The sequence below is a fragment of the Quercus robur genome, chromosome 4 (assembly GCF_932294415.1).
Source record: "Quercus robur chromosome 4, dhQueRobu3.1, whole genome shotgun sequence".
Lineage (NCBI taxonomy): Eukaryota > Viridiplantae > Streptophyta > Magnoliopsida > Fagales > Fagaceae > Quercus > Quercus robur.
In genome coordinates, this window is record NC_065537.1 from 35,599,378 (window position 1) to 35,625,666 (window position 26,289).

The 26,289-nt window shown below is 36.0% G+C and overlaps 1 protein-coding gene across 3 annotated transcripts; it reads right to left on the bottom strand.

Moving 5' to 3' along the window:
* Positions 1 to 277: 277 nt before the first annotated feature.
* On the bottom strand, positions 278 to 25,574 carry LOC126721218 (uncharacterized). 3 transcript variants are annotated; one of them, XM_050424267.1, is made up of 9 exons: positions 25,228 to 25,565; positions 24,055 to 24,200; positions 14,447 to 14,599; positions 14,202 to 14,307; positions 13,458 to 13,640; positions 12,771 to 12,936; positions 12,012 to 12,322; positions 1,135 to 1,224; positions 278 to 691 (listed from the first exon to the last, which is right to left on the bottom strand). In XM_050424267.1, the coding sequence occupies exons 2-9, from the start codon at positions 24,091 to 24,093 to the stop codon at positions 624 to 626; spliced, it is 1,116 nt and encodes a 371-aa protein (XP_050280224.1). In that variant the 5' UTR covers positions 24,094 to 24,200; positions 25,228 to 25,565; the 3' UTR covers positions 278 to 623. The 3 variants fall into 3 exon arrangements, with proteins under 3 accessions (XP_050280224.1, XP_050280223.1, XP_050280225.1); XM_050424266.1 differs by lacking the exons at positions 278 to 691; positions 1,135 to 1,224 and adding an exon at positions 8,241 to 8,819 and having other exon boundaries at positions 25,228 to 25,573; XM_050424268.1 differs by lacking the exons at positions 278 to 691; positions 1,135 to 1,224; positions 24,055 to 24,200 and adding an exon at positions 8,241 to 8,819 and having other exon boundaries at positions 25,228 to 25,574.
* Between the last annotated feature and the right edge of the window lie 715 nt (positions 25,575 to 26,289).

Here is a 26,289-nt window from a genome sequence, read left to right on the forward strand (position 1 = left end):
ATATTGCAGTTCGGTCTGAAAAAACGGGGCAAGACAGACCGAACCGCACTACACTCGCCAAACAAGGCACGTACCTTCCGCCATCCCACAACTGCCTTTCTTTTATGTTCTTCCCAAAAAGATCAAACTATTTACCAAGCTTTGCACAGGTACGAAATAAAATTAATCAATTGCTTACATCATTCTCTGTCTGTCAATATTAACTCCACTGCTAATTCAATAAAAAAAAAATATTAACTCCACTGCAAACAATAACTAAAAGTAGACAGCACAGCACTATAAGAAATCCATCCATTGTCTAGTTGGTTTGTCACGTAGAAGTGGAACATGGGAAATTGTCACATTATAAATAGAAATGTTCCCATGAATGTAACCAAATATAAGATTACAAACAAATACGGTCCTCAGCTTTCTAGATAATAAAAGCTGCTTGATAAGATAGTACAAGAACATTATAACTTGTATTGCACGCTAATGCGTCATAAACCAGCCAACTAAAATGTTCAAATTTGTTAATAAAGAAACCTCCCAAAATGCCAAGTAAATGGATGGCAAATGTTTATTTATTGACCTGACTTTATCCTATCCTAGCAATTTCAATCGAAACGGGTTGTGCCTCACCTCTAGGATTTCTCTTCATCTGATTGAGAGCATGGTGGTCCAGGTACAGAATCAACAAAGAACTCCTCCACTGAAATCAGGTAAAGCAATTAGCATATGACCAGCAACACATGAAACACATCCAAATTTTAATTATGGAATTCATTGGAACTCAGGGTACACTTGATCCCATTAAATAATTGATATGTGGTACTGCTCATAAACAGAACTTGAAAGAGTATGTGAGGTACTCAGATATAGAATTTATTTGTAATTAAAAGTACATCAACCTTGACCTAAATGCAAGCCAGGTCAGGTCAAACCATGTTGACACTTGATACTACGATAAAAGAGCTATCCTTTCCTTGCGTGGACGCCCAATGGATATTTTAATGAATTAAATCACCTTTATGTAATGCTCAAGTTCTAGCTGATTATCATTTAGATGTCTGTGTTGTTGAAATGTATACTTTGCATCATGCTCTCCCATTACTAATCACCAGAATCAAAAACAAGATCTGCAATTTTCATTACCTATATCCTCTTGCTCAGGAGAATCAAGCAAAATTTCTGAGTCCGAGGGCAAAAAGGGGGAACCAGGGTAATTTCCCAAGGCTCCTAAATCTGCAAAAGAATTTTGAACATTAGCAAGAGCATGTCTGGAACAGGTTTTGACATAAATGCTATGCAGTATTGAAATCGATATGAAAATTTCTCCATCCAAAGTCCTTTATGACAAATTAAAAGTTCTGAAAGTTTCTTGCCATAATAACAAAATCTATATGATGCAGGACAATGAACTCTCAAGGCCAAAGGATAACATTTGTTTGGGGAAAAAATGAATAAAGAAAAGGCATAGAACTTAAGAATCAGCACCCAGAGTTCTCTTGTAATCAGTATCGAGCAATGAAAACAGAAAAATAGAACATGAGAATCAGCAGCTAGGGTTTATTGGAATCAGCACCAAGCATGGGAGAAGGATAGGAACCTAATAATCACCACCAAGCACTGGAAGAAAGCTTCCAACCCAAATCTTATGCATCCCTGATCAATTTTCTACAATAGTGAATTTTGAGCCCTTTAAATAGAGTCCCCAAATTACATCAAGCATGAGGGGAAAAAAAATACTCATATTGAGATTACAGCGTATATGGAAATAAAAAACAAAATAGCAATCAAATCTCTCTAATAGCATCAATCAGAATTAATGAAATCCAAAAAATTAATCAGTCCAATCTAGCCTGCACCAATTTTCCTGTCTAGGAGAAACTCGACCTTGCCAAGTGTAGCTCATGGTAACACTAGATGGGTCATAGGCCTCCAATTGAGTGCGACTTAAAGATGCCACTGGCACATGCTTGGGCTTGTACCTTTTTTTTTCATTTTTTAAAATAGGTGGGGTGGATTCAAGGACTTGGATATTTTTAAGGTGGGTTGGATTGAGTTGGACTGGTTCTTAATATGTGGGGTCAGGTGTAAGCTTGGGTTTTGTATGGATTGGATCACGCAATGGGCTAACTGGGCTGCTTGACTTTTTTTTTAATAATGGATTAGGTCTTTAGCTTTAGAAAACCGAGTATCTTTGAGTTTGTGACTTCAAGACATGTACCTGTAATAGGAAATTTCAGCAGGATATAGTAGTGATAAGCAAAGTGGCTCTCCAGTGAGGGTGTTTGCAGCAGTACAAGGAGCCAGATTTCCTAGCGAGGCATTGGCAACATGTATGAGGACAAAAGGGTGAGGTCAGCAGCCTGTGCAGATTGTAACAATAGCAGCGATCAAACTCAACAGCAATTGGAGCTGTCTGGCTCAATGGCAGCTGGTGCAGATGGGTTTGATCCACGAATGGATTGGGGTCACTTTGAGTGGTCACAACTGTTAGGATATGTACCTTCTAAATCCTATTGTATGAAACTATATATAACATTATATTGTGATTAATAAAGTTGTTTTATTATTATCTAAAATAATAATAACATGAATATTTGGATATTGTCATAAAGACCGTGAGATGCATAATATGTGATTTAGTTACAAAAGATATAAGTCACAAGTTCTTTGTAAACTTAGAATTTTAGTTCGTAATCAGTGATGAAATTGGGTATTTCATCTGCAAAAACTATAACATATCATCAACTAAGATAATTTGTCTTGATCATAGAAGTGGAGACTTCTAGTTGATAAGTTGATATGTTTTAAGTGTTAAGACATATTGAACTAGACTGCTGTGAGATTTATTATTCTACTAACGACTGTCAAATGAATAATAAATCTTACGACTTCTATTTACATCAACTCTTAATCCTGAGAGAATAATGAACCTAATCATGAAGTATAGGTTACTTTGATATATCAGGAGTGAGGTCTAAAGTTACGATCAAAACCTCAGTATGTTAGGCAGCCACATTTAGTATTGAAGGAACATATATTCTCAAGATGAAATTCTTTATCTCTTAACATAGATATAAAATATTCCCTTGAGATAAGTTTAATGGATTCGGTAATTCAAAGTATTAGGCCTAACCACTTTAATAAGGAATTACTAAAGTATATATTTATGAAATTGGATTTCATAAATATATGATTAATAACTTAAAAGATTAAAAAGGGTACTCAAGGATTAAGATGTAGTGATCTTCAAAGTAACAGTCAACATTAATGACTTTGTATTACTACGAATATTTTATGAAGGGATTGTATGTATAATAAAGTTTTGGGATATAATTTATTAATAAGGCTTAAAATGCAATTATATTTACATAATGATATTAAATATAATTAATAGTAATCTTGGGCTTATCAAGAGTTGACAGAAAAACCCAAAAGCTATTGGAGCTAGTGTCTTATTTATTCCCTTTTGATTCCACTTTAAGCCACATACTAAAGCCCAATTAGAATCGTCCAAAAGGCTAACCCAATTAGATAATCAATTATAAGGAGAGAAATATACAAAATTTTGAATGGAAATGAAATGGGGTGTATATGAGTGTAAGCCCCTCTCTTATTTTCCCTTGAACACATACATATAAATTGATTGAAAGACCACACTTCTTGGGCACAAGTGGAATTGGAATGAAGATTAAGAGTGTTCTCAAGTACTTTTAATCTTTGGTTTTAAATTTCACTGCACCAAAGTACGCTCTCTTGTTCTTATATTCTGAAATTTACATAATACATGTTATCAATTACGAATAAAGTAGATCCGTTAATTTTTCGCTACGTATATTTTGTATGTGATACAAACTATGTTTTTTTTTTTTTTTTCTATAATTGGTATCAAAGCAGTCTTCTTTTTCGAATTTTTATAAAATGTTTTGTGAGTTTTGAAATTAGAGATAGTAATTTCATGATGTTAGAAGATTCTACATTCAATTTTCTGCATGGTTGTTGAAATTACTATTTTATAAAAACTGATATTGATGTTATGATGTTGTTTAAGTTTGATATTTAGTATGTTAAATTGAACTTTAAGGCTATAGCATCAATGGTATTCAATTTGATCTCAAACTCAATCTATTATGTTTATATGATGGTAGTTTGTTCATGAAAACCGTTGAAAATTGCTTGGTGAAAATTCTAGAAAATTCAGTTTCACGAGTTTCAACTGATCGAGAATTCCCTTCGATCGATCAAATGTTCCTTTTCGATCGATCGAACAGAAATCAAGAATCGATCGAGTCAACCCGAGAGTTTGTACTGAATTTATTAAAATTTCGACTGATCAAGAATTCCTTTCGATCGATCGAATTTGCCTTCTCGATCAATCGAACAGGAATCGAGAATCGATCGAGTCATCCAGATTGTTTATTAAAATCTTCTACATGATTTCGATCAATCGAGGGGCACATTTGATCGATCGAAAGTCGTGAGTTTTGAATTTTCACTAAGTGTTTTCACATTTAAAAGTGCAAGGCTATGTGTAATGAGATTCCGAATGTTTTCTAATTAAAAACCTTTCTTTTTAAATATCTAGTGGGAGAGAGATACAAGGGTTGGATCTCACGGCCTCCATTATCAGTTCATAGTAGTGTGGGTAAGCACCTCATCTTGGCCTACATGCCTCACGATCCCAAAGGAGGGTGTTTACTTCATAGTACTACAAGATTGAACTACCTGTTTAAAGTAGTGTGAACAAGTACCTTGTCTTGGCGTATATGCCTCGCAATCCCAAAAGAGGGTGTTTTGTTTCATAGTACTACAAGTTTAAACACTATAAGGGAGATGAAATGTGGCTATACATGATTCTAGATAATAGTGTACACTAGACTAAGTGTAATGTTAACCTCCCAAAGGAGGTATGTCATTATTACTTAGAGACTAAAGTTAATACAGCATATTATTAGTGTTTGATAAGAGTTATCATGATAGCACTAATAATGAGAATAGTTCTCAATCAATCATGATGTTTATAACATACTTGCTACCAAGGAATTATAGACATGAATTGGGTTGTCATTGCATATATTATATTATGGTTTTATTAAAGTTTCATACTATATGCTTATATGCTAAATTGATAATATCCAGTTTACTTATTATATTCATGTTTATTGTTTTCAGATTTAATCATGGCATCATTTAGCCCACTTGTTGCTATTCTTAATCAAAACAAACTGACTGGATCCAATTATGTTTACTAGAAAAGAAACTTGGACATTGTTTTCAATATGTGCTTAGTCAACCTGTCCTAACTTTCCATCATTAGATGCTCCTCCTGAGGAAAAACAACGATATGATCATTGACAGAAATCTAATGAGATGGCCAAGTGCTATATCCTAGCATCTATCTCAAATGTTCTACAGCATCAAATGCAAGATGTAGAACTAGTTTCGGACATAATGCTAAGTTTGAAGGAGATGTTCGGTGAACAAGGCCGTTCTGCAAGGCAAGAAACTATGAGGCAAATTTATAATACCAAAATGACTAAAGGCACTTCAATGAGGGAGTATTGTCTTAGGATGATCTCTCATCTGAATAATCTAAAGGTTTTAGATGCTGATATTGATGGACAATCCCAAGCGGATATGATACTCTAGTCACTACCAGAATCATTCAAGGAATTCAAACTTAATTATAACATGAACAAAAATATTTATACATTGTCTGAATTAATGAATGAATTAGTGATAGCAGAAGGCATTCTTGGTACATCTAGTCGAAAGGCAAGGGTAAAAAGAAGAAGAAGAAAGACTTCACAAAGTAAGATGGTAAACAAATTGCCTTAGGAGTTGCCAACAAGGAAAAGAAGGATGCCAAAGGAAAGAGTTTCCATTGTGGCAAGAAAGGTCATTGGAAGAGGAATTGTCCAAAATTTAGAGCTGCCAATAATAAGGGTATGAAAAGTTCATTCCTTCTTGAAATATGTTTAGTACAAAATCCCACAGGTTCCTGGTGTGTGAATTCAAGTTGTACTAACCATATCTGCAATACTTTGCAGGGGTTCCAAGAATCCAAAAAACTAAATGAAGGAGAATTGTTTCTTACTTTGACTGATGGAAGCAGAATTCTAATTGTAGCTGTTGGAGTGTTTAATTTGTGTTTTAATTCTAGAGTTCTAATATTGAAAGACTGTTTGTATGTACTTAATGTTCGTAGGAATTTAATTTTTGCAACTTATTCAGGTAAGCATGGACATTGTGTTTTCCTGAAAGACAATGTTGTAATGAAGAAGAATAAAGTGTTAATCTGTTCTGAAAATATTGTTGATGGTCTTTATCTTTTAACTCCTGATAAGCATGATACAATTTTGAATTAGATAATAACTCTCATGTAAAATCATTAAAGAGAGTTTCCTCCTACTAATGATGTATATCTTTGGCACTTGCGTTTGGGTCATATTAATTCAAACAGAATTCAAAGACTGATCAAAGATGGACTCTTAGAGCCATTAGACTTTGATGAATTTTTAGTTTGTGAATCTTGTTTGGAAGGCAAAATGACCAAATGACCTTTTAATGCAAAAGGTAGAAGAACCCAAGAGTTACTTGAATTAGTTCATACGGATGTATGTGATCCTATGTCAACCCAAGCAAAATGAAGTTATGAGTACTTCATCACTTTTACCGATGATTACTGAAGATATGGTTATGTGTACCTAATGAGACCGAAGTCCGAAGCCTTTGAATAGTTCAAAGAGTTTAAAGCAAAAGTTGAGAATCAATTGAGTAAACACATAAAGGCCATTCGATCTGATCGAGATGGCGAATACCTTCTTGAGGATTTCAACGATTACTTAACTCAAAATGGGATTGTATCCCAATTGACTACACTTAGAACTCCCCAACAAAATGGTGTAGCAAAAAGAAGGAACAAGACTCTTTTAGAAATGGTTAGGTCCATGATGAGTTATTCAACTTTACCAATTTCCTTTTGGGGATATGCACTAATAACTGCAATGCATATTTTAAATTTAGTTCCATCAAAATCAGTTCTCAACACACCTAAGGAATTGTGGAGTGGGCACAAGCCTAGTATGAAACATCTCCACATTCGGGGATGTCCAACACGTGTTGAAAGGGAAGTCTAACAAGTTGGAAGTAAAAATAGAAGTATGCATGATTTTAGAGTATTCAAAAGAAACTAAGGGTTATTTATTCTATAATCATAAAGATAACAAAGTGTTTGTTAGCACCAATGCCAAATTTTTGGAAGATGATTATGTGAATAACTTTAATCCTAGAAGTAAAGTTGTCTTGGCTGAATTAGATGAACCTGTAATTGAACAACCAATGGGTGAAACTAGGGATAATGTGGATGTATTAGATACATCACAAGATTCTACTCATAAGATGACTTACACAGGTGCATTGTTGTAGTGGGAGGATTATACCACCTGTAAGATTTATAGGTCTAGGAGAAACTTTTGAAGCTATCTCAAAAGAGGCTGAATTTGATTCTTACACTTATGAAGAGGCAATGAATAATATAGATGCACATCATTAGGTCAAAACTATGAAATCTAAATTGGATTCTATATATTCCAATCAAGTTTGGGATCTTGTAAAGGCGTCTAATGGCATTAAACCTATTGGTTGCAAATGGGTTTACAAGAGGAAGAGAGGAATAAATGGAAAGGTTGGAACCTTTAAAGCAAGGCTAGAGGCGAAATAGTATACACAAAAAGAAGGTATTGATTATGAAGAAACCCTTTCACCAGTAACAATACTTAAATCTATCAGAATTCTCTTATCCATTGCTACTCATTATGATTATGAGATTTGGCAAACGGATGTCAATATTGCATTTCTTAATGGCAATCTTGAAAAAGAAATCTATATGATGCAACTGGAAGGTTTCATAGCAAAGAACCAAAAGCATATGGTATGCATGTTAAAAAGGTTCATTTATGGACTTAAGCAACCATCTAGGTCATGGAATATCATATTTGATCAAGCAATCAAGTCATTTGGTTTTGAACAAAATCTTAATGAACCATGTGTGTGCAAAAGACATCAAGATAAAGTAGTAATGTTCCTAGTGCTTTATGTTGATGATATTTTCTACTCATTGGAAATGATGTAGGGGTAATGTCATCAGTAAAGATTTGGTTGTCAAGTCAATTTGATATGAAAGACTTGGGCGAAGCTAACTACATTCTGGGGATCAAGCTTTGGCGAGATCGAAAAAATAAAATGTTAGATTTGTCACAAGCTAGATATATAAATAAGGTTCTAGAACGGTTTAGCATGCAAAACTCCAAAAAATGATTATTTCTTTTCAAACATGGAGTTCCTCTATCTGATGACCAAAGGCCTAAGACTCTTGAGGAAGAAAATATGATGAGACAAATTCCCTATGCTTCTGCAGTAGGAAGTCTCGTATATGCCATGCTTTGTACTAGACCAGATATCTGTTATTTGGTTGGCATGGTCAACCGATATCAATCAAATCCAGGACCAAAACATTGGCAAGCTGTAAAGCATATTCTCAAGTATCCACGGAGAACAAGAGATTATATGCTTGTTTACCATAATGAGGATTTGATACTTATTGGTTATACGGATTCAGATTTTCAGTCAGATCTTGATTTCAGAAAGTCCACTTCAGGTTGTTTTCACCTTGGGAGGTGAAGCCATAAGTTGGAAGAGTGTTGAGCAATCTTGTATTGCTGAATCCACCATGGAAGCTGAATATGTTGCTACTTGTGAAGCGGTAAAGGAGGCTACCTGGCTCAAGAAATTCCTTTCTGATCTTGGTGTTGTGAGAATGGAGCAAGTTCCTATCACATTGTTTTGCGACAATAGTGAAGCGGTTGCACAATCTAAAGATCCAAGGAATCACAAGAAAGAAAAGCACATTGAAAGAAAGTACCACATCATTCGAGACATTGTTGCTCGAGGAGATGTAGTAGTAGAAAAAATAGATAGTGCAAATAATCTAACAAATCCCTTTACCAAAGTCTTGCCTCAAAAGACTTTTGAGTCACATTTAGAGAGAATTAGAGTTAGATTAGTGCACAATAGTCTTTAGGGCAAGTGGGAGATTGTTAGGATATGTGCCCTTTAAATCCTATTATATGATGCTATGTATGACATTATTTATGACATTATGTCGTGATTAATAAAGTTATTTTATTATTATCTAAAATAATGATAACATGAATATTTGAACATTGTAATAAAGTCCATGAGATGCATAGTATGTGATTTAGTCACAGAAGATATAAGTCATAAGTTCTTTGTAAACTTAGAATTTTAGTTCGTAGTCAGTGATAAAATTGGGCATTTCATCTGCGAAGACTATAACATATCAACTAAGATGATTTGTCTTGATCATAGAAGTGGAGACCTCTAGTTGATATGTTGATATGTTTTAAGTGTTGAGACATATTAAACTAGATCACTATGAGATTTATAATTCTACTAACGATTGTCAAATGAATAATAAATCTCATGACTTCTATTTACATCAATTCTTAATCCTGAGAGAATAATGAACGTGATCATAAAGTGTAAATTGCTTTGATATATCAAGAGTAAGATCTAAAGTTACGATCAAAATCTCAGTATGTTAGACAGCCACATTTAGTATTGAAGAAACATATATTCTCAAGATAGAATTCATTATCTCTTAACAGAGACGTAAAATATTCCCTCAAGATAAATTTAATGGGTTCGATTATTCAAAGTGTTAGGAATAATCACTTTAGTAAAGAGTTACTAAAGTATATATTTATGAAATTGGATTTCATAAATATATGATGAATAACTTAAAAAATTAAACTGGGTACTCAAGGATTAAGATATATTGATTTTCAAAGTGACAGTCAACATTCATGACTTTGTATTACTACAAATATTTTATGAAGGGGTTGTATGTATAATAAAGTCTTGGAATATAATTTATTAATAAGGTCATATTTATATAGTGGTATTAAATATAATTAATGGTAATTTTGGGCTTGTCAAGAGTTGACAAAAAGCCCAAAACCCATTAGAGCTCAACATATTGTAAATATATTTTTTATTTTTTTTTTATTTTGATGTTTCCAACAAACATGGTGTTGACAGTGAACTAGCCGATTTCAACGTGGTATGGTTTGATTCTATGTTAGCTGATTAGTGATATGAATGTGTGGCTGGGCTTGATGATTTGAGGTACTGTTGAGGCAGTTAGGGGGTTATGATGGGTTTTGGTAGAAGGAAATCAATGATGGCCATGATGAGGGATGGGTTTCGGTAGAAGGAAATCAATGATGGCCATGATGAACGGCAATTTTCCAGGGATTTGCAGTGAGAGGGTGGCTAAGTCAAGGTGGCTATGGTGGGTTAATTTGGGTGCCTCACCGAGGCTGCAAAGTTGATCAAAGGTGAGGAAATGTTTTACAAACCCATGAATAGAACTCACCCTTAAAAACTGGCTTGCAAGTGGAGGGTACCCAAGAGCTTATATACACATATTTAAGTTAACACTAAAGCAATGTGAGACACTAGGATCATAACATACCATCATACTCCGCAGCCAACGTCCACGACGGCTCACTCAAGCGACATTGACCCAATGGTAGCTCTTTCTCTTTTTTGGTGACTCTACTCACCTATCAGTAATTTTAACCTAGCCTCTAGGTTGCCCTCTCTAGGATCCGACCACAAAGCCACAACTCATTTGATCCCATACTCAATGAGCTACACCCAATTACTTAGGGTGGTGGCTGGCACTGATACAAAATGTTACAAACTCATGGATATAACTCACCCTTGAAAACCAGCTTGCAAGAGGAGTGTCCAAGAATTTATATACACATGTTTAAGTTTACACTTAAGCAACTAGGATCATAACAAAATGGGTCAATTGTTGTCAGCTAAGGTGTCTTGGCTGTTGGTGTTAGGGAGGCGGTCGTTGATGGGTCAATGTTTGCTATGATACAAAAACTGATGCAAGACAATAAACTTTCATGTGGAACTTTTTTTTCGGGGGGCAGGGGAGAGAGAAGGGGGGGGGGGGGGGGGGTTGTGAAGAGAGAGAACAAAATAAAGGGATAAAAATTAAAAATTATCACCAATGGCTTGCTTGGAATCAACATCATGAGATGAAAACCAAAAAATCACCACCTAGGGTAGCTTGGATACAGCACCAAGCACTAGAAGAAAACTTCTAACCATAATTTTATAAATCCATGATCAACTGTCAACAACAGTAAATGTTTGGCCCTTTAAAATAAGATCCCTAATTAAACCGATCATGGAAAGAAAAAAATTTCAAAATGAAATTACGTCACATATTAAAATAAAAATCAAATAGCAATCAAATTTCTCTAATTGCATCAATCAGTAGCTTAAGTTTTTTGGACAATCGATACTTTATCCTATCTAATAGCATCAATCAATTTCAATCAGCATCAATCACAATCATTCAGGCCTAACAAAATCAATTAGCATTAATAGGTGCAAACTGGAGTTTGCAAGACATTATGTGATTTGAAAGATGTTACATAATTACCAAGTAGCCAGAAGAATTGTGCAAAATTTTGTCTCAATTAATAACAAAATGACTTTATGCTACTCAGAAAAGGAAGAGAGTAACAAATAGTTCATATTAATTCAAGAACCTCTACATTTTAATATGTAAACCTGCTTTTTTTATTGAGAAACTTCATTGCATTCCTCTTTTTTATTAATTTTATTTATTTATGTGAATATTCTTTTTACCTTGTGTGTGCAAGCATTAAAAGACATAAATATCTACTATAGCAGTAATGCTTTCAACCATTGGCATTTTTGCAAAAGATATGAGAAACTTCATTGCATTCCTCTTTTTATTTAATTTTTTTTTTTTATGTGAATATTCTTTGTACCTTGTGTGTGCAACCATTAAAAGATATAAATATCTACTATAGCAGTAATACATTCAACCATTGGAATTTTTCCACAAGATATTATCTCTCAACTAATAAAGATGAACTACAAATTACCTCCTAAGTTCGACAAATCTGCTGTTAGATCTGATAGACTGAAATTCCACTGAATCTGATCTAGTGACCTGGAATTTCCAGGGCCATCTGGTGCTAGTTGCAATCCTACTGAAGTTGCCACATCTGATGTAAATGCTGTATCAAGTGCTGATGTTTCTACCCCCATTCCTGATATTTCTGATGCAGTAAAGGGGAAATGGCCACTGGACGCCACTGATCCAGGACTCACAGGCATCTCTGACATGGATGACATGGTGCTGTTTGGTGGAATAATAGGAGCCACATCAGCAGCACTGTTCTCCATCACCATACTGCGACAAGGACAAAAGCAGCTACCATTAGTGGAACTTATATCATGCAAAATGCTTATCTAGAAAGAAGGAAGATTGAGATTAAGTCTTCATTGTCTAATAAGATTTGATCATGGACAGGCCAATGTTCATGACCAATGTAATTTTAAACGGAAGTGTGAAACCTTTCTAATTGGGTTGTTGTTTCAGCTAAAAACTTAACATCAAAATGGATATGTACTCCAAACATGTCTATTTTCCCTGAAAAAACTCTCACACAAACTCATCATTGCATGAACATGCAACTCATAGTTTATTAATCAAACCATTAGAAATTTCATAGAATTGATGTAATAATATTCATAGAAAAGGAACACAAATAAATTGAAATACATAGACCAACGATAATAAGTACTGTTAATTGAATAGGTAATCAATGATGAATTGTCATGAAGCTCGAAGTTCTCACTCGTTCCCAGAATTCATCCGAATGGGATGAAAATTGCTCGGTGCAGGGACTCCATTAACCACATGACAGCTTGATATTCCACAACCCATTGGATCCAGATGGGGTTGACCTGCTGCTGGAAATGAAGGTTGCTGTAGTACGGGGTATCCCATAGGCAAGTTATTAACTGCACTGCAAACAAGTGGTGTTGAATAACTATGACAACAATAATACAAGAAAACCACATAACATATTACAGTTGACTCTTGGTCTTGATCAGAACCTTTAGCCACCACTGTCTTTCCATTAATTAAAATGCTCCTATGAAAACCATCAAGGAACCACATTTTCAAGGGCAAAGTAAGTTTTTACCCAAAACTCTAATGAAGCAAAAGAAACCCCAATGGCAATTCCTGTTTATCAACCAGAGATTCAAGGGGGAAAAATAAAGGAAAGCAGACACTACAATACAATGTTTCCTGACAGGAATTATGTTTTCAAAAATAGCATGCAGAGGATAAGAATTAACAAAAGCATCTTACAACAAACTTATTTAAGGAAATGTTATTAGATAGTCATCAACTTATATTTCATTAGTAAGTGGAAATGCAGAAATAGCTTCTGAAAAATCACTGTTTACTCTTGCATTAATATAACAGGGTAATTTGTGCTCTTAAACAACCATATCACTGTAAGGTAAGAACTTACCGGGCATGGGATGTATCCCATTCTGTATAGGGGCCAAAGGAACCTTTGGAGGTACAGGATACTTCATCAGGTGATACTGATGCTCAAGCAGATGGTTGAAGAGGAGAATTTGTTTTTTCAATTTTAGCCGTATGTAATAGGCCCTGAAGAAATCAGCATTTTCTTCTTCCAACTTCTGCCATACTGAATGAAATAGATAATGATTAAAGGGATGATGATTTATTGTGGGGTCCACCTAATAAAAAATTTGTATGAATTGATAAGATGACTGAAAATAGTACTGAAGTGACAAGTGAAATTCAAAAAGTCAGCTTTATTGGATCTACACCCTATAAAATTGGTAAAAAATCTGACATAAAACAAAAAAAATTGACATAAAGGTGTTTCTTAAGTGAATTGACATAGTACTGAAGTGACTATGGTGCTGCTTAAGATGTAAAAATAATGATAATACTTTTTAATTACTTTGTAGGTCAGATTCTTATTTCAAAAAATAAAACCATAAAGTGAGAACAATATTTCTAATTTTTTGTCATAACAATATTACCAATTTTCCAATTCATTAACTCACACCCCACTAGTAGCAACCCAAAACAAAATTATAGCTCTTCCACTGAAGATAACAAATCGAAAATCCTTGATTATGATAATTTTTTATAACCAAACACTGCTACAATAACAACTTATTAATATAACATATAAAAAACAAGTCACAGACTTGTAGCGAGGATTCATGCCGCCTACCCAGAGTTGTAAATCCAGGATCTATCCTTGCACGATTCAAGAGGGTTTTAACCACCTCATCTCTATTCATATATAATTGTAGACACCGCTCTATTAGATTCTGAACCTACAACGGCCATTTGCAGAATTTATCAACACAAAGATGAGAAATAGATTAGTTGAGATCCATTTCAAAGATAATTTGAATAGACAAAAATATGAAAAGTAAAAAACAGATAAATGTAACTAGGAATGGATTGTCTTACAAGTTCAATATCTTGGCGAGAAACTTTTTTGCTATCATTGCTTGAAGCAGATACTGAACCTGAATCTGTTACAGGAGCCTCAGTTGTGTGGTTCAGTTGGTCAACTTGGGACTCATGAGAGACTTGCGTTGAGGCTTGTATTTCTTGCGTGCTCTATGGATCCATAGAAGTGCTTTTCATTTTAGTGACAAGATATCTCATGCTACTACTAATAAAACCTAAGGAACAGACATGCACCACTATTGGGGTTGAAAAGCAAAGTTCTCTATTTTGATTTTTGCAAGATGAAGTTTATTGAGTTTACTTTCCCAGAATTAGTAAGTAAAAACTGCTTGCCATAATTTCTGATCAACCATTATAAGTATGCGCAAAAAGTATCCGTCTTAATTGAATTTTGCAAATATATTAATAAAACATTATGATTAATATCCAACTCATCTAAGTTATTATGTAGTCCATTTACCATATATTTTCTTTTGTATGTAATAAAGTTCTATCGAACATAAAAGGAGAAAGCCCTAGTATACAAGAGCAAAACAACAAACTAAGGTTTGAAAATAATTTTATATCAACCACATCTAGTAACAAAAGGAGCACCAAATCATGTGTGTGCTCCACATGGTTATTGAAGCACCCAGATTGTGTGGATGTGCAATAAATTTTGCAGTGTAATGAGTCTTACTCCAATCATATACTAAGTTGATTTGGGTTGTATACGCGATTACAGATAGCTTCAATTGTGGCTAGCCCTTTCAAGGTATGGCACAAATGTAGTTGCCACTTTCCCAAGTGACAAATGGTATTAGAGCCAACAAATGTTATCAAAACCAACCTAGTAACACAAGTCATTTTGGAATATAACACAAATATGGTAGCACCCATGGTAATTAATATTAGATGATACACTATATATGAATCTTCTAATATGCATGCAAAATTATGAGATTGAACCAGATTGTGAAGCCCACCAACTCAATAATATAGCTTTTAATACACGATATATGAATCTTCTAATATGCATGCAAAATTATGAGATTGAACTAGATTGTGGAGCCCACCAACATAATATAGCTTTTAATTTGTTTCTAAGGAGAATAGGCTATCAATGATGGAGATGATGTTTAAATATTACAAAAATGATGCTAACATTGATTTGGATTATGGAGATGAAGATTATTGGACACAATGTTGAATCTAATGAGAAAGAAAAAGGATATTATTCTACATTATATATTATTATTTTTAAAGTGTAAATAATTTGAATGTAGATGTTATATATTTCCAATTGCCTTATTTAGTAAGATTTGTTATATATAATTGCATAAATGATTATAAAATAAATTATTAATTGTATATAATGTATACCAATTTCATAACAATGTATATTAATATCTGGTCATAGATCAGGGTATGGCTCTAGCCTTTGTGATGTAGGAGGCAATGAGAAGGATTTATTATATTTTATTTTATTTTATGTATCAAGGGAAATTCTATAATTTCCTAATATTCAAGAATGGGCTGTGCTATAGTCCACTAGGCCTTACTTTAGTTTTATTTTAAGGTTGGTTATTTAGTCGGGCTTAGTAGTAGAAGCCTAAGGAGTCCAAGTCCAAGTCTCATTAGGGTTTTAAGAAATCCTAGTTCAACTAGGATTAGGTATTAGTTTTCCATTTAAAGAGTTGTAGTACTTTCTATTGAGTTGGTTAATGATTAATATTTTCTAAATTTAAGACCTATGAAGCTTTCTTTTATGGTTTGTGTGATACAACCTTCTCCAAGGTGTGATGCCAAGGAACCCTAAGTGAGAGGCCCGACTACCTCAAATTAGTCAGAAATATTGTTCCCGGTTATTTTTTACGTCTGTCTTGGATTGTTATGGGTGGATTTCGTAGTTTTTTTTATTGAATCGAAGCTGTTTCAATTGGTGGTTGAGGAAGGGGGGAACTTTTTCTCCCTTAGGATTTTTGAACGGGGAAAGCATTTCATGCAATCAGTTTTTATGGGTAAGAGTGCAACACGATGGTTAATGCAAAGCTTGGAACACACAGTGATTGGGATTAACCCCAAACACTTCTTCACACTCAGGGAAGGAGACACTGCATACACAGTGCAACGGGGCTCTAACTCGTTTGGGCAATATTTGTTAGTAACAGAGTTAAAAGTTGGCGGGATGAGAAGGTCAGTCATTATTCCTGCAGGCAAGGCACAACAAGGTTGGAGGGCCTTTGGTATTGAATTAAGGAGAATGCTTGAACCTTCTCATTATGCGTTGGGTGGTCCAAAAGCTTTATCGTACAAGTCTAAGTTGGGTTCAGAGATTCACCCTTCTCGGTCTTTTGTTGAAACGGTAAAAGCGTCTATGCAAGGAAGGAAGCATGCGCACCAGCCCTCCATTAAAGAGACAGAGAAGATTCAAGTAGTGGAGAACACTATGCCGCCTCCGAGAGACGAAGATGGGATTCAGGTGGTGGCTTTCGAAGTTCCGACTAATAAGGCTATACCGATTGCCGTGGGTGGTGTGGAGGGGAGTCACCGTGGTATTAATGGAGATGCCAAGGTTAAGGAGAAAATCCTGGACAAAATAATTTCAGATTGAATAATTTGAATTTGAAACAGGTTGATTCTGGTAGGGAGCGTCAAGTTAGGAGGTTTAGCTGGTTAAGGAAAGGTTTGATTGTGGAAGTAAATGAATTTGGTAAGAGGCGGGTGTCTTGGCAACGTTTTAGGAGTGATAAGCAAGCTATAAAGTGGGTGGCACGGGAGGATCTTTCTGCCCAAGTTGGCATTCAGGGTATGGACAATGGGTTTTCTGAAGCCCATGCACCTTGTTTGGGTATTGATAAGAGCTGCTCAGGCCCACTGTTGCCTACCCTTTTTCTTTTGAGGCAGGGGCTTGCTCCAAGCATTCCCATAATAAACCCAGCCCAAGTTCTACGGGCCCATTTATGGAATGTGGTAAGGTTTAGGCAAACACATCAGGCCCGAGCTCCACATCATATGGTACGAGTGCTTGTGTGCTACCTGCGAGCTCGGTGATTGATTCTCTACCGACACGGAGGGCGACGATGGTTCCGGTGGTTGACTTGGGCTCAATCTCTCCCATATCGGTACTGGAAGTTCATGGCGGGAGTGGGTCTTGCGTCCAGGTGAGCTCGAGCTGGCTCACCCAGCCCCCCACCTTGCCGATATCGGTAGCAGAAGTGGTCCAGGCCACTTGTGAGCTAGGTTCATCACCCTTAGCTCCGACATGCCTCTCGCTGGAGCCAGCGAAGGTGTTGCCTTCAGGGGACCCGGTACAAAAGCCAGCAGAAGGAGTTTTGTCTATTCCTCAGCATTGGGTTTCGCCGGTGGAAGAGTCGGGGTGCACCGGGATTCTACTGAAGCTGGGTTTCAGGCTCAGTTCTGATCGGAACAGTTTGTTGGGACATATTAAGTTGTCGGGTGGGTTGATTTCTAAAGCTAAGAGGTTAGTAATTCTCGATTTTGTGCCGAGATGGATCAGAACTCCTTTTCCCGATCAATTTCTGGAGTTTCTACAAGCTGGGTCGATGGGTTTTGGAGTATCGGGTCAGGAGGTTAATACTTTTTCTAGTAAGGAGCTTTTAAGCTTTCCTCGGGAGGTTATGCTTGCAAGGGATGCAGTTGATTTTTCTGTGGGTTTTGGTGAAAATGAAATGTCAGTTTGTTTACCTCTGCAAATCATTGATCCGGGTGTGTCAACAAATTTGGAAGAATTGGAGGAGGCCATTGAGGTATTGAGTATTGAGAATAAGGTAGATATTTCTAGTTGGGTGAAGCACAGAATTCCTGGGTTCAGTAAATTGGTTGGGTTGTCAACGACTCGACATGAGAAGTTGTGCATTGCTCTCTTACAGAGGCTAGAAACTGAGATGGAAGCAGCCAATGTGTTACACAAGAGAGAAATGAGTAGTAAAAAAGTGGCTAAGTCCAAAAACAAGGGACGTAGAGAGTTGCAAAACTTGATATGCTCGGTGAATTATGAGAGGAGATAAAGGGTGGTTTTGTGTTGGTGTCAGTAGTTGGGGATAGTTTAGTGTCTATGAAGATAAAAATGATTTCGTGGAATGTTAGAGGTTTAAATGATCCTCAAAAACGACTTGTGGTGAAGAATTTGTTGCGGGAGTGGAAGTGCGATGTTGTTTGTTTACAAGAGATGAAAATTGCTAGCATGAATAGACAGTTGGTTTGTAGTTTGTGAGGCTGTCCATATGTGGATTGGGCTGTTTTGGAGGCTGATCGGACTGCTGGTGGTATCTTGCTTATGTGGGATAAAAGGGTTTTGGAGAAGGTAGAGGTTATGGTTGGCATTTTCTCAGTTTCGGTTAAGTGGCAAGGGGTGGGGGACGGTTTTATATGGGCATGCTCAGGGGTTTATGGCCCAAATGAGAATGTTGAGAGGGGTCACATGTGGGATGAGTTGGTGGGTATTCAGCAGTATTGGAGGTTACCGTGGTGTTGCTTTGGGGATTTTAATATTGTTCGCTTTCCTAGTGAGCGTAGGGGTGAGGCACGTTTGACATTGGCTATGGAAAAATTCTCTGAATTTATTAAGGATCTTAACTTGGTCGATTTGCCTTTAGATGGAGGTAGATACACATGGTCTAGTGGCACTGATCAACCAACGATGTCTAGGATTGATAGAGCATTGGTCACTCCAGATTGGGAGGACCACTTCCCAGATGTTCTTCAAAGGATTTTACCATGTCCTATCTCAAATCACAGTCCAATTCTTTTGGAGGCAGGGGGAATGGCAAGGGGGAAAAGTCCGTTCAGATTTGAAAATATGTGGTTGAAGACGGAGGGATTTGTGGATAGAGTTCATCTAGTGGAATCGGCATTCTTTTGTGGGTACACCTAGTTTCGTGCTTGCAAAAAAATTGAAGGCTCTGAAAGAGGACATTGTACAATGGAATCGCCGAGAGTTTGGTAATGTAAAGCGTCAGAAGAAACAATTATTGGAGGATCTGAAAAAATTAGACGCCAAGGAAGGGGACTTTGGTCTCACTGATGGGGAGAAAGGCCATAGAGTAGCTTTGAGGTCCCAGGTGGAACATCTTCTTTCCTTGGAAGAAATTTCCTGGAGACAAAAATCTAGGATGTTATATATCAAGGAAGGGGATAATAACACCAAGTTTTTTCACAAAATGGCTAATTCTCATAGAAGGTTTAATCATCTAAGGACTTTGGAGGTGGATGGGGTGGTTTTTGAGGAGGAATCCGAGGTGTCTAATCAGGTAGTACAATTTTATAAAACTTTGTACAAGGAGACTGAGGGATGGAGGCCTTTTGTGGAGGGTTTGGAATTTGATCGTATTGGGGATGTGGAGAGGGTTTGGCTTGAAAGGAAGTTTGAGAGGGAGGAGATACTTCAAGTTGTACGTGATTTGGAAGGGGATAAAGCTCCAGGTCCGGATGGGTTTACTATGGCTTTTTATCATCATTGTTGGAGAGTAGTGGAGAAAGACGTCTTAGCGGTCTTTGAAGAGTTTTTTCAACATTGTAAGATTGAAAAATCCCTTAATGATACCTTCATTGCATTAATTCCTAAAAAGAACTCTAATATTAGAGATTTCCGACCTATTAGCTTGGTGGGGAGTGTGTATAAAATCTTGTCTAAGGTTTTGGCAAATTGATTGAGAGTGGTTTTAGATCAGTTGATCTCTAAGTCTCAGAAAAGCTTTGTGGGTGGGAGACAAATTCTTGACTCGGTTCTTATTGCGAATGAGTGTGTGGATAGTCGAGGGAAGAGTAGGGTTCCTGGAGTCATTTGTAAACTTGATATTGAGAAAGCCTACGATCATATGAATTGGGAGGCTTTGTTGAATTTGTTGCATAGAATGGGCTTTGGAGTGAAGTGGTGTAAATGGATCCGTACTTGTATATCCACAGTCCAGTTCTCTGTTTTGATTAATGGGTCTCCAGTTGATTTCTTTGGCAGTTCAAGAGGTTTAAGACAAGGGGATCCGCTATCTCCTATGCTATTTTTGATTATGATGGAGGTGTTTAGTAGGATGTTGAGAAGAGTGGAGGAAGCCAGCTTGATTCGTGGTTTTAAAGTTGAAGGTAGGAGGGGTGGTGGGGAATGTGTTACACATCTACTGTTTGCAAACGATACTATCCTATTTTGTGATGCGGATGTGGAGCAAATCCTTCATATTCGGTTGTTGTTACTTAGTTTGCAGGCAGTAACAGGTTTGAAGGTTAATGTGCATAAGAGTGAAATGGTTCCAATAGGGGAGGTTGATGATGTGCATGCCCTGGCTGAAATTTTGGGTTGCAAAGTCGGAAAGTTGCCTATGTCTTATCTTGGCATGCCTTTAGGGGCTTCACATAATTCCCCTTCAATTTGGAATCCTATTTTGGAAAAATTTGAGCGGAGATTAGCCGGGTGGAAGAAGCTATATTTGTCTAAGGAGGGTCGATTGATGTTACTTAAGAGTACACTATCTAGTCTTCCTACCTATTTTCTATCGCTATTCACAATTCCTACTCATGTGGCTAATAGAATTGAAAAGCTACAAAGGGATTTTCTTTGGGGTGATAGAAGAACTCATCTGGTAGGATGGGACAAAGTTTGTGTGCCTATAGCTAATGGTGGTTTGGGGATAAGGAAACTTAATACTTTCAATAAGGCCTTACTGGGGAAATGGTTGTGGCGGTTTGGGAAGGAAGAGGATCGGCTATGGAGGAGGGTGGTGGCTTCAAAATATGGGGAAGAGTGGGGGGGTTGGACCTCAAAACTGGGTAGGGGAGTTCATGGGTGTGGTTTGTGGAGAGGTATTCGCATGGGATGGGAGGATTTTAGTAAAAATTGTCAATTTGTTGTTGGGTTGGGGAATAGAGTGAGGTTTTGGCAGGATGGGTGGTGTGGGGGTCAACCTTTTCACTTGGCCTTCCCAAGGTTGTATGGTATTGCTATTGATAAGGAGATATCTGTTGAAGCCTCCTTGTCAAGGCAGGGGGAGGAGGATAGACGAATTTGGGATGTTCGTTTTATTCGAGAATTTAATGATTGGGAGATGGAGGAAGGGCTGCATTTTCTTTGTATGTTGGGAGCTAATACTCCTCCTATGGATGTGGGAGACTGGATGAGATGGAAGTTGAAGGTTAATGGGGATTTTGATATTCAGTCATATTATAACAAATTAAGGAATTCTCCTTCAATTGTTTTCCCTTGGAAAGCTATTTGGAAAGTAAAGGCCCCTAGGCGAGTTTCCTTTTTTGTTTGGTGTGTAGCTTGGAATAAGATCCTAACGGGTGATAATCTAAGATTGAGGAGACTGGTGCATTTTGTGGACTGGTGCATTATGTGTAGACATTGTGGAGAGTCGGTAGATCATTTACTTCTTCATTGTGAGATGGCTTATCGGTTATGGAGATTTGTCTTTATAACTTTTGGCCTGTCTTGGGTTATACCTAGTTCGATCCCAAATTTGCTTTTTGGCTGGTGGAATTGGTTGAGGAAACACTCGTCTCAGATATGGAATTTAGTTCCGTTGTGCATCTTTTGGTGTATTTGGAAGGAATGGAATTGGCGGACTTTTGAAGATTTGGTTAGCTCCGGTGATCAGATACTTGCTTCTTTTAGTGGGACTCTTTTTGATTGGTCTCAGGCTTGGGGACTCACGACTAGTGATTCTCTCCCTTCTTTCATTAGCTCTATTTCTCTTTGTAATTAATTTGTGGTTTGGTTTTCTTTTTTGCTTTTTCTTTGTTTCCTCCTTGTACTTTTTGGGTTTGCTCTATGTTTTTTTATGCATAGAGTAGCCATTCGTATATATAACATTCTTACTTATCAAAAAATAAAGAAGTCTATGCGTGGTGCCTAGAATTTATCAATTTTCTTTAATTTTACTATTCACAATTACTGTTCACATCACTGTTTACAGCCAACCAAATTTTGATTTTTGCCTTTGTTTTCATTCCCAAACCCTACTAATCTTTGTCCCCTTTTAAAACCTATATTCCCTATTATTTCTAGTCTATTCCCCACCAAAACCTAACCCTAATTCTTCAAAACCCAAGCTATACCAGATCTGCCACTGGTGTTCTAAATCAGATTTTGTCATTCCCCCTTGTCCTACATCACTTTGTGTACGTTCAATGGCGCAAAATGAACTTGGCAATCCACCAATTTCTTCTCTTCAGATGTGTATGAATGGGAGAGGATAAAGAACCTTTTCTTTTGCTTATTCATACCTTTTTTTTAAACTCTAAGAGGGACTATGAAGTTTGAAGTGTAGATTGAGTTATTGTGGAACTAAATTTATATTTCATCAGAAACACATAAAATGTCATTTTGAACAGAGCAAAAGGGAAGGGAGTTGGCCAAACCATTCAGCAAAAAGAGAGAGAAATAGTCATGGTTGTGCTTTGACTGTTCTTCTAAAGGCCTTCTTTTTCTTGCCATCATTAGCAACCCATTTTGAACTATCTTTTCAAATGCTTTAAATCATTAAAATTCAGGAGGGGGAGAGAGAGTACATGGAATGAAAATGGATTTTAAAGGACCCTTTATGTGGGTTTGATATGTTGCTGAACTTCCCCATCTGGTTGGGCTTCTCACTTCCTATGCTTCATCATTTTGGTGTTCTTGGTGGAACAATATCATGGAATGTAGCATTCTTGCAGATTTGAGGTAAGACTTAGTTTCCTTTTAATGTTTTCTTCTTTTTTTTTTTTAATCAATTTCTTTTTTATTTGACCGGTCAAATTAATCCAATGAAAAAAGAGCAAAAGAAGCAATATGTGTGCAAGTTCTGCAATAAGAGGTACCAATGTGGGAAGGCCTTAGGTAGTCACATCAGGATCCACATGAATTACAATTCAATTGAAGAGGAAGAGGTGGAAGCTAATTCTAATGTGGTGAAGTTTCCAAAGGAGAAGGAAAGATTCAGGGTGGCAAAGGCTGTCAATCATTGGAAGCTCTCAGTGGTCAACGGTTATAATCTTTATAATAAAAAATAAAATAAAATAAAAAGAATTTTTTTGTTGACGATAGAAGGTCAGGACTAATCTCTTTGGTTTTGGTTTATGGGGGGGGGGGGGGGGGGGGGGGGTTGTCTTTTTTATAAAAGGTTGAGGGTGAGTGTCATTTCTTGAAACCTCAAGGGAGGTATTTGTTATTTTCCTTTATAAATTTTTATGAATTTGATAGAGCATTCATGTATTGTATGATACACGATACATAAAAATAAAAAATCGATTCTATAGCAACATCAAATCATTCGCTACAATTTATCATAAATAAGTCTCATGGATGTCTATCTGTGGTTAAAAATGTGTGCATCACTTGTTAGAAGTGAAATGGTACTAACATAATTTTAAAACATGATCTGAACAAACATGTAGTGAATATTACATTTGGGAATGCAGTACAAAAAGAGAGGGGGGGGGGGGGGGGGGTTGATGATTTGAGGTTGGGGTTTGGAATGCTGTGTGGTGAAGTTCAGGTTTTAGCAATATGATTGCACAGCAAATTGACAAATCAAAACTAGACAATAGAAGAAACGCTAAAGAAAAAATAAGAAAGAGATTTGCATGCTAGTTCCAAAGAGGAAAATTGTGAAGTAGTCTATCAGCAGAACCTGTATAGCCTTCATATCAGCTGAATGCAAGCTGACCATATCTTCTCAGATAGCTCAGGTATTCGCCAACCGAAGATAAGGTTGTCTATACTGAGGTCAAAATGTTGGCACATATACTTAAATTTTGGATATGAGGCAGTTTTCACCTGGAACAAGAAGATTCGTTACAGAATCACAAGTGATGGTGAACACACTAAACCCTTCGCAGTGAAAATAGAAATTATCATGATTTTACCCATGTAGATTGTACATGGTGCAGTCATTTCGTATAGTTCTCCAATCTCTTAGCTGTCGCCCTCTTTTAGATTATAGGTTCTATGGGTATGATTAACAATGATAAACTTGAAATTATGATATCTTTTATTTACTATCTGGTCAGCTGAAAAGGTGTAAAACATTTTACTGCCACTCAAAAACATGCATACACATAAATCAGGTCAAATAGAAAATGTATAATTTAGTAATAAATTCAAACAACTCTGCCAACCATGCAATGCTCTGATATTCAGAAATTAACTCAAAATTTTAAAAATAAAAATAAAAGGTTAGTTATCTCCATTGGACCAACATTGGCACCACTTTCATGGCAATGCCCCATTATGCTAAAATTTATTGTCACGCTAACAAGCACATAGGTCCCAGTAGATTTCTACCCTCACTAACACAGTAACTCTAATCAACTTTAACGCTCTGCAAATTGTTAAGCAAAGAACATCCAAATAAGTCTCTTCAGGAAAATTTAGTTTTCCTAATCCAACAAACAGAAAATGGAAGAATAAATAAATAAATAAATAAATAAATCCAAACTTCACCTAGAAAAATGCCTTCCCCATTTTACTTCTATAATCAAGTTAAATGTTACCTAAGAATTTCCTTAGTCCCTACATCATTATGTTTTTAGTTCAAATATCAAAACTGTAATTTTGTACATCTCAACCACAAACAAGAAAATAAAAATCATAAAAATGAAAAATCAACCAGATCTCCATGAAAATTTTACCATTTACACATCACACACTTGCATAACAATGAAACATACTTATTAAATCAATTAAGTAACTAATTAAGAGCATTAAATACCACAGATATATAAACTCAAACTGCCTAAACGGAACTGAAAACTTAAGGGCAAGAAAGTAAAACAAAAATAAATAAAGATCTTGCAAATATTACCTTAATATCGACAAATTAGAGGAACCCAGCTGAATATTCAAAAGAATACCAAGTACCCAAAAAATAAAAGCTCCGAGAATTTACAAAAGAGGACAAGTTGGAACTCAAAGCATATAATTTTAACTGAGAGTTCAAGTAGTAGTGCTTAACAAAAGGCTCCATTGAACCTTAAATGCACTAAGGTATCTCATAGTTCTTCTGAGAAAACTGAACTTGTTGCGAGGGTTGCTGTGAAATTAGTAAAAGTTTGAGAGAGAGAGAGATAGAGAGAAACTGTGAAAGTGAAGCAGAGAGATTTGAAAGAGTAGGGAAAAAAATCTCACCAAACTGGGACAGACTTTTGCTTAGCTTTTATACTTTCCACACAGTTCAATCTAAAACTAAAAGTTGGCTTTTGCTTTAATTTAACTTCGTCCTTTTTAAGTTTTAAAATTTTTATTTTGACCCTGTATATTTTGAGTTTATTTTTATATTGACCTTACCCGTTTATTTTTATCTCATTGGCATCAACTATTATAAAATGGCATCAAGGCCAAATCTAACCCCAAAATGCATTTTTGCTACAATATTTGTGCAAATATATATAAGTATTATTGTTGTGAATTTCATTTTTTTTTCTTTCTTTGCATTTCCCAAGATAAATGTAGAGAGTGGATGATAGTTATAATATGTGCGGAGAGAAACAATTTAAAAAATTAATAAAATTCGATTTTTTTTAAACAGAGTTTTTAGAATAAATAATTTTATATGAATGTTTTGAAAAGTAGTTAGGTAAAATAAAAAGAGTAAGTTCTTATGTTAAAATAGATAGCAATTTTTGCACGAGCTGATGTAAATACTTTTACCGACTTTCCATAATATTTTTTTCTACCTAAATCAATGAAATCTCATTTTAGAGCTAATATTTCATAAAATAGTTAAATATCGAGGATAGTTTTTTTAGTTTTGTGGAACAAATTTTTTGCCCTAAGCTAGTTTGAAGGAATCTCATTTAACCCATTTGTGGTGGGCCTTTTTGTGTTGTTGGGCTTTGGTCCCTTCTGAGGTAAGAGAGTTGGGGCT

Coding starts and splice junctions, on each gene's coding strand:
- LOC126721218 (XM_050424266.1), bottom strand. CDS start 24,093: ATGGTCAGCTTGCATTCAGCTGATATGAAGGCTATACAG. Junction 14,308..14,446: donor CTCGCCAAGATATTGAACTT/GTAAGACAATCC, acceptor TGGCCGTTGTAG/GTTCAGAATCTAATAGAGCG. Junction 13,641..14,201: donor TCCTGGATTTACAACTCTGG/GTAGGCGGCATG, acceptor TATTTCATTCAG/TATGGCAGAAGTTGGAAGAA.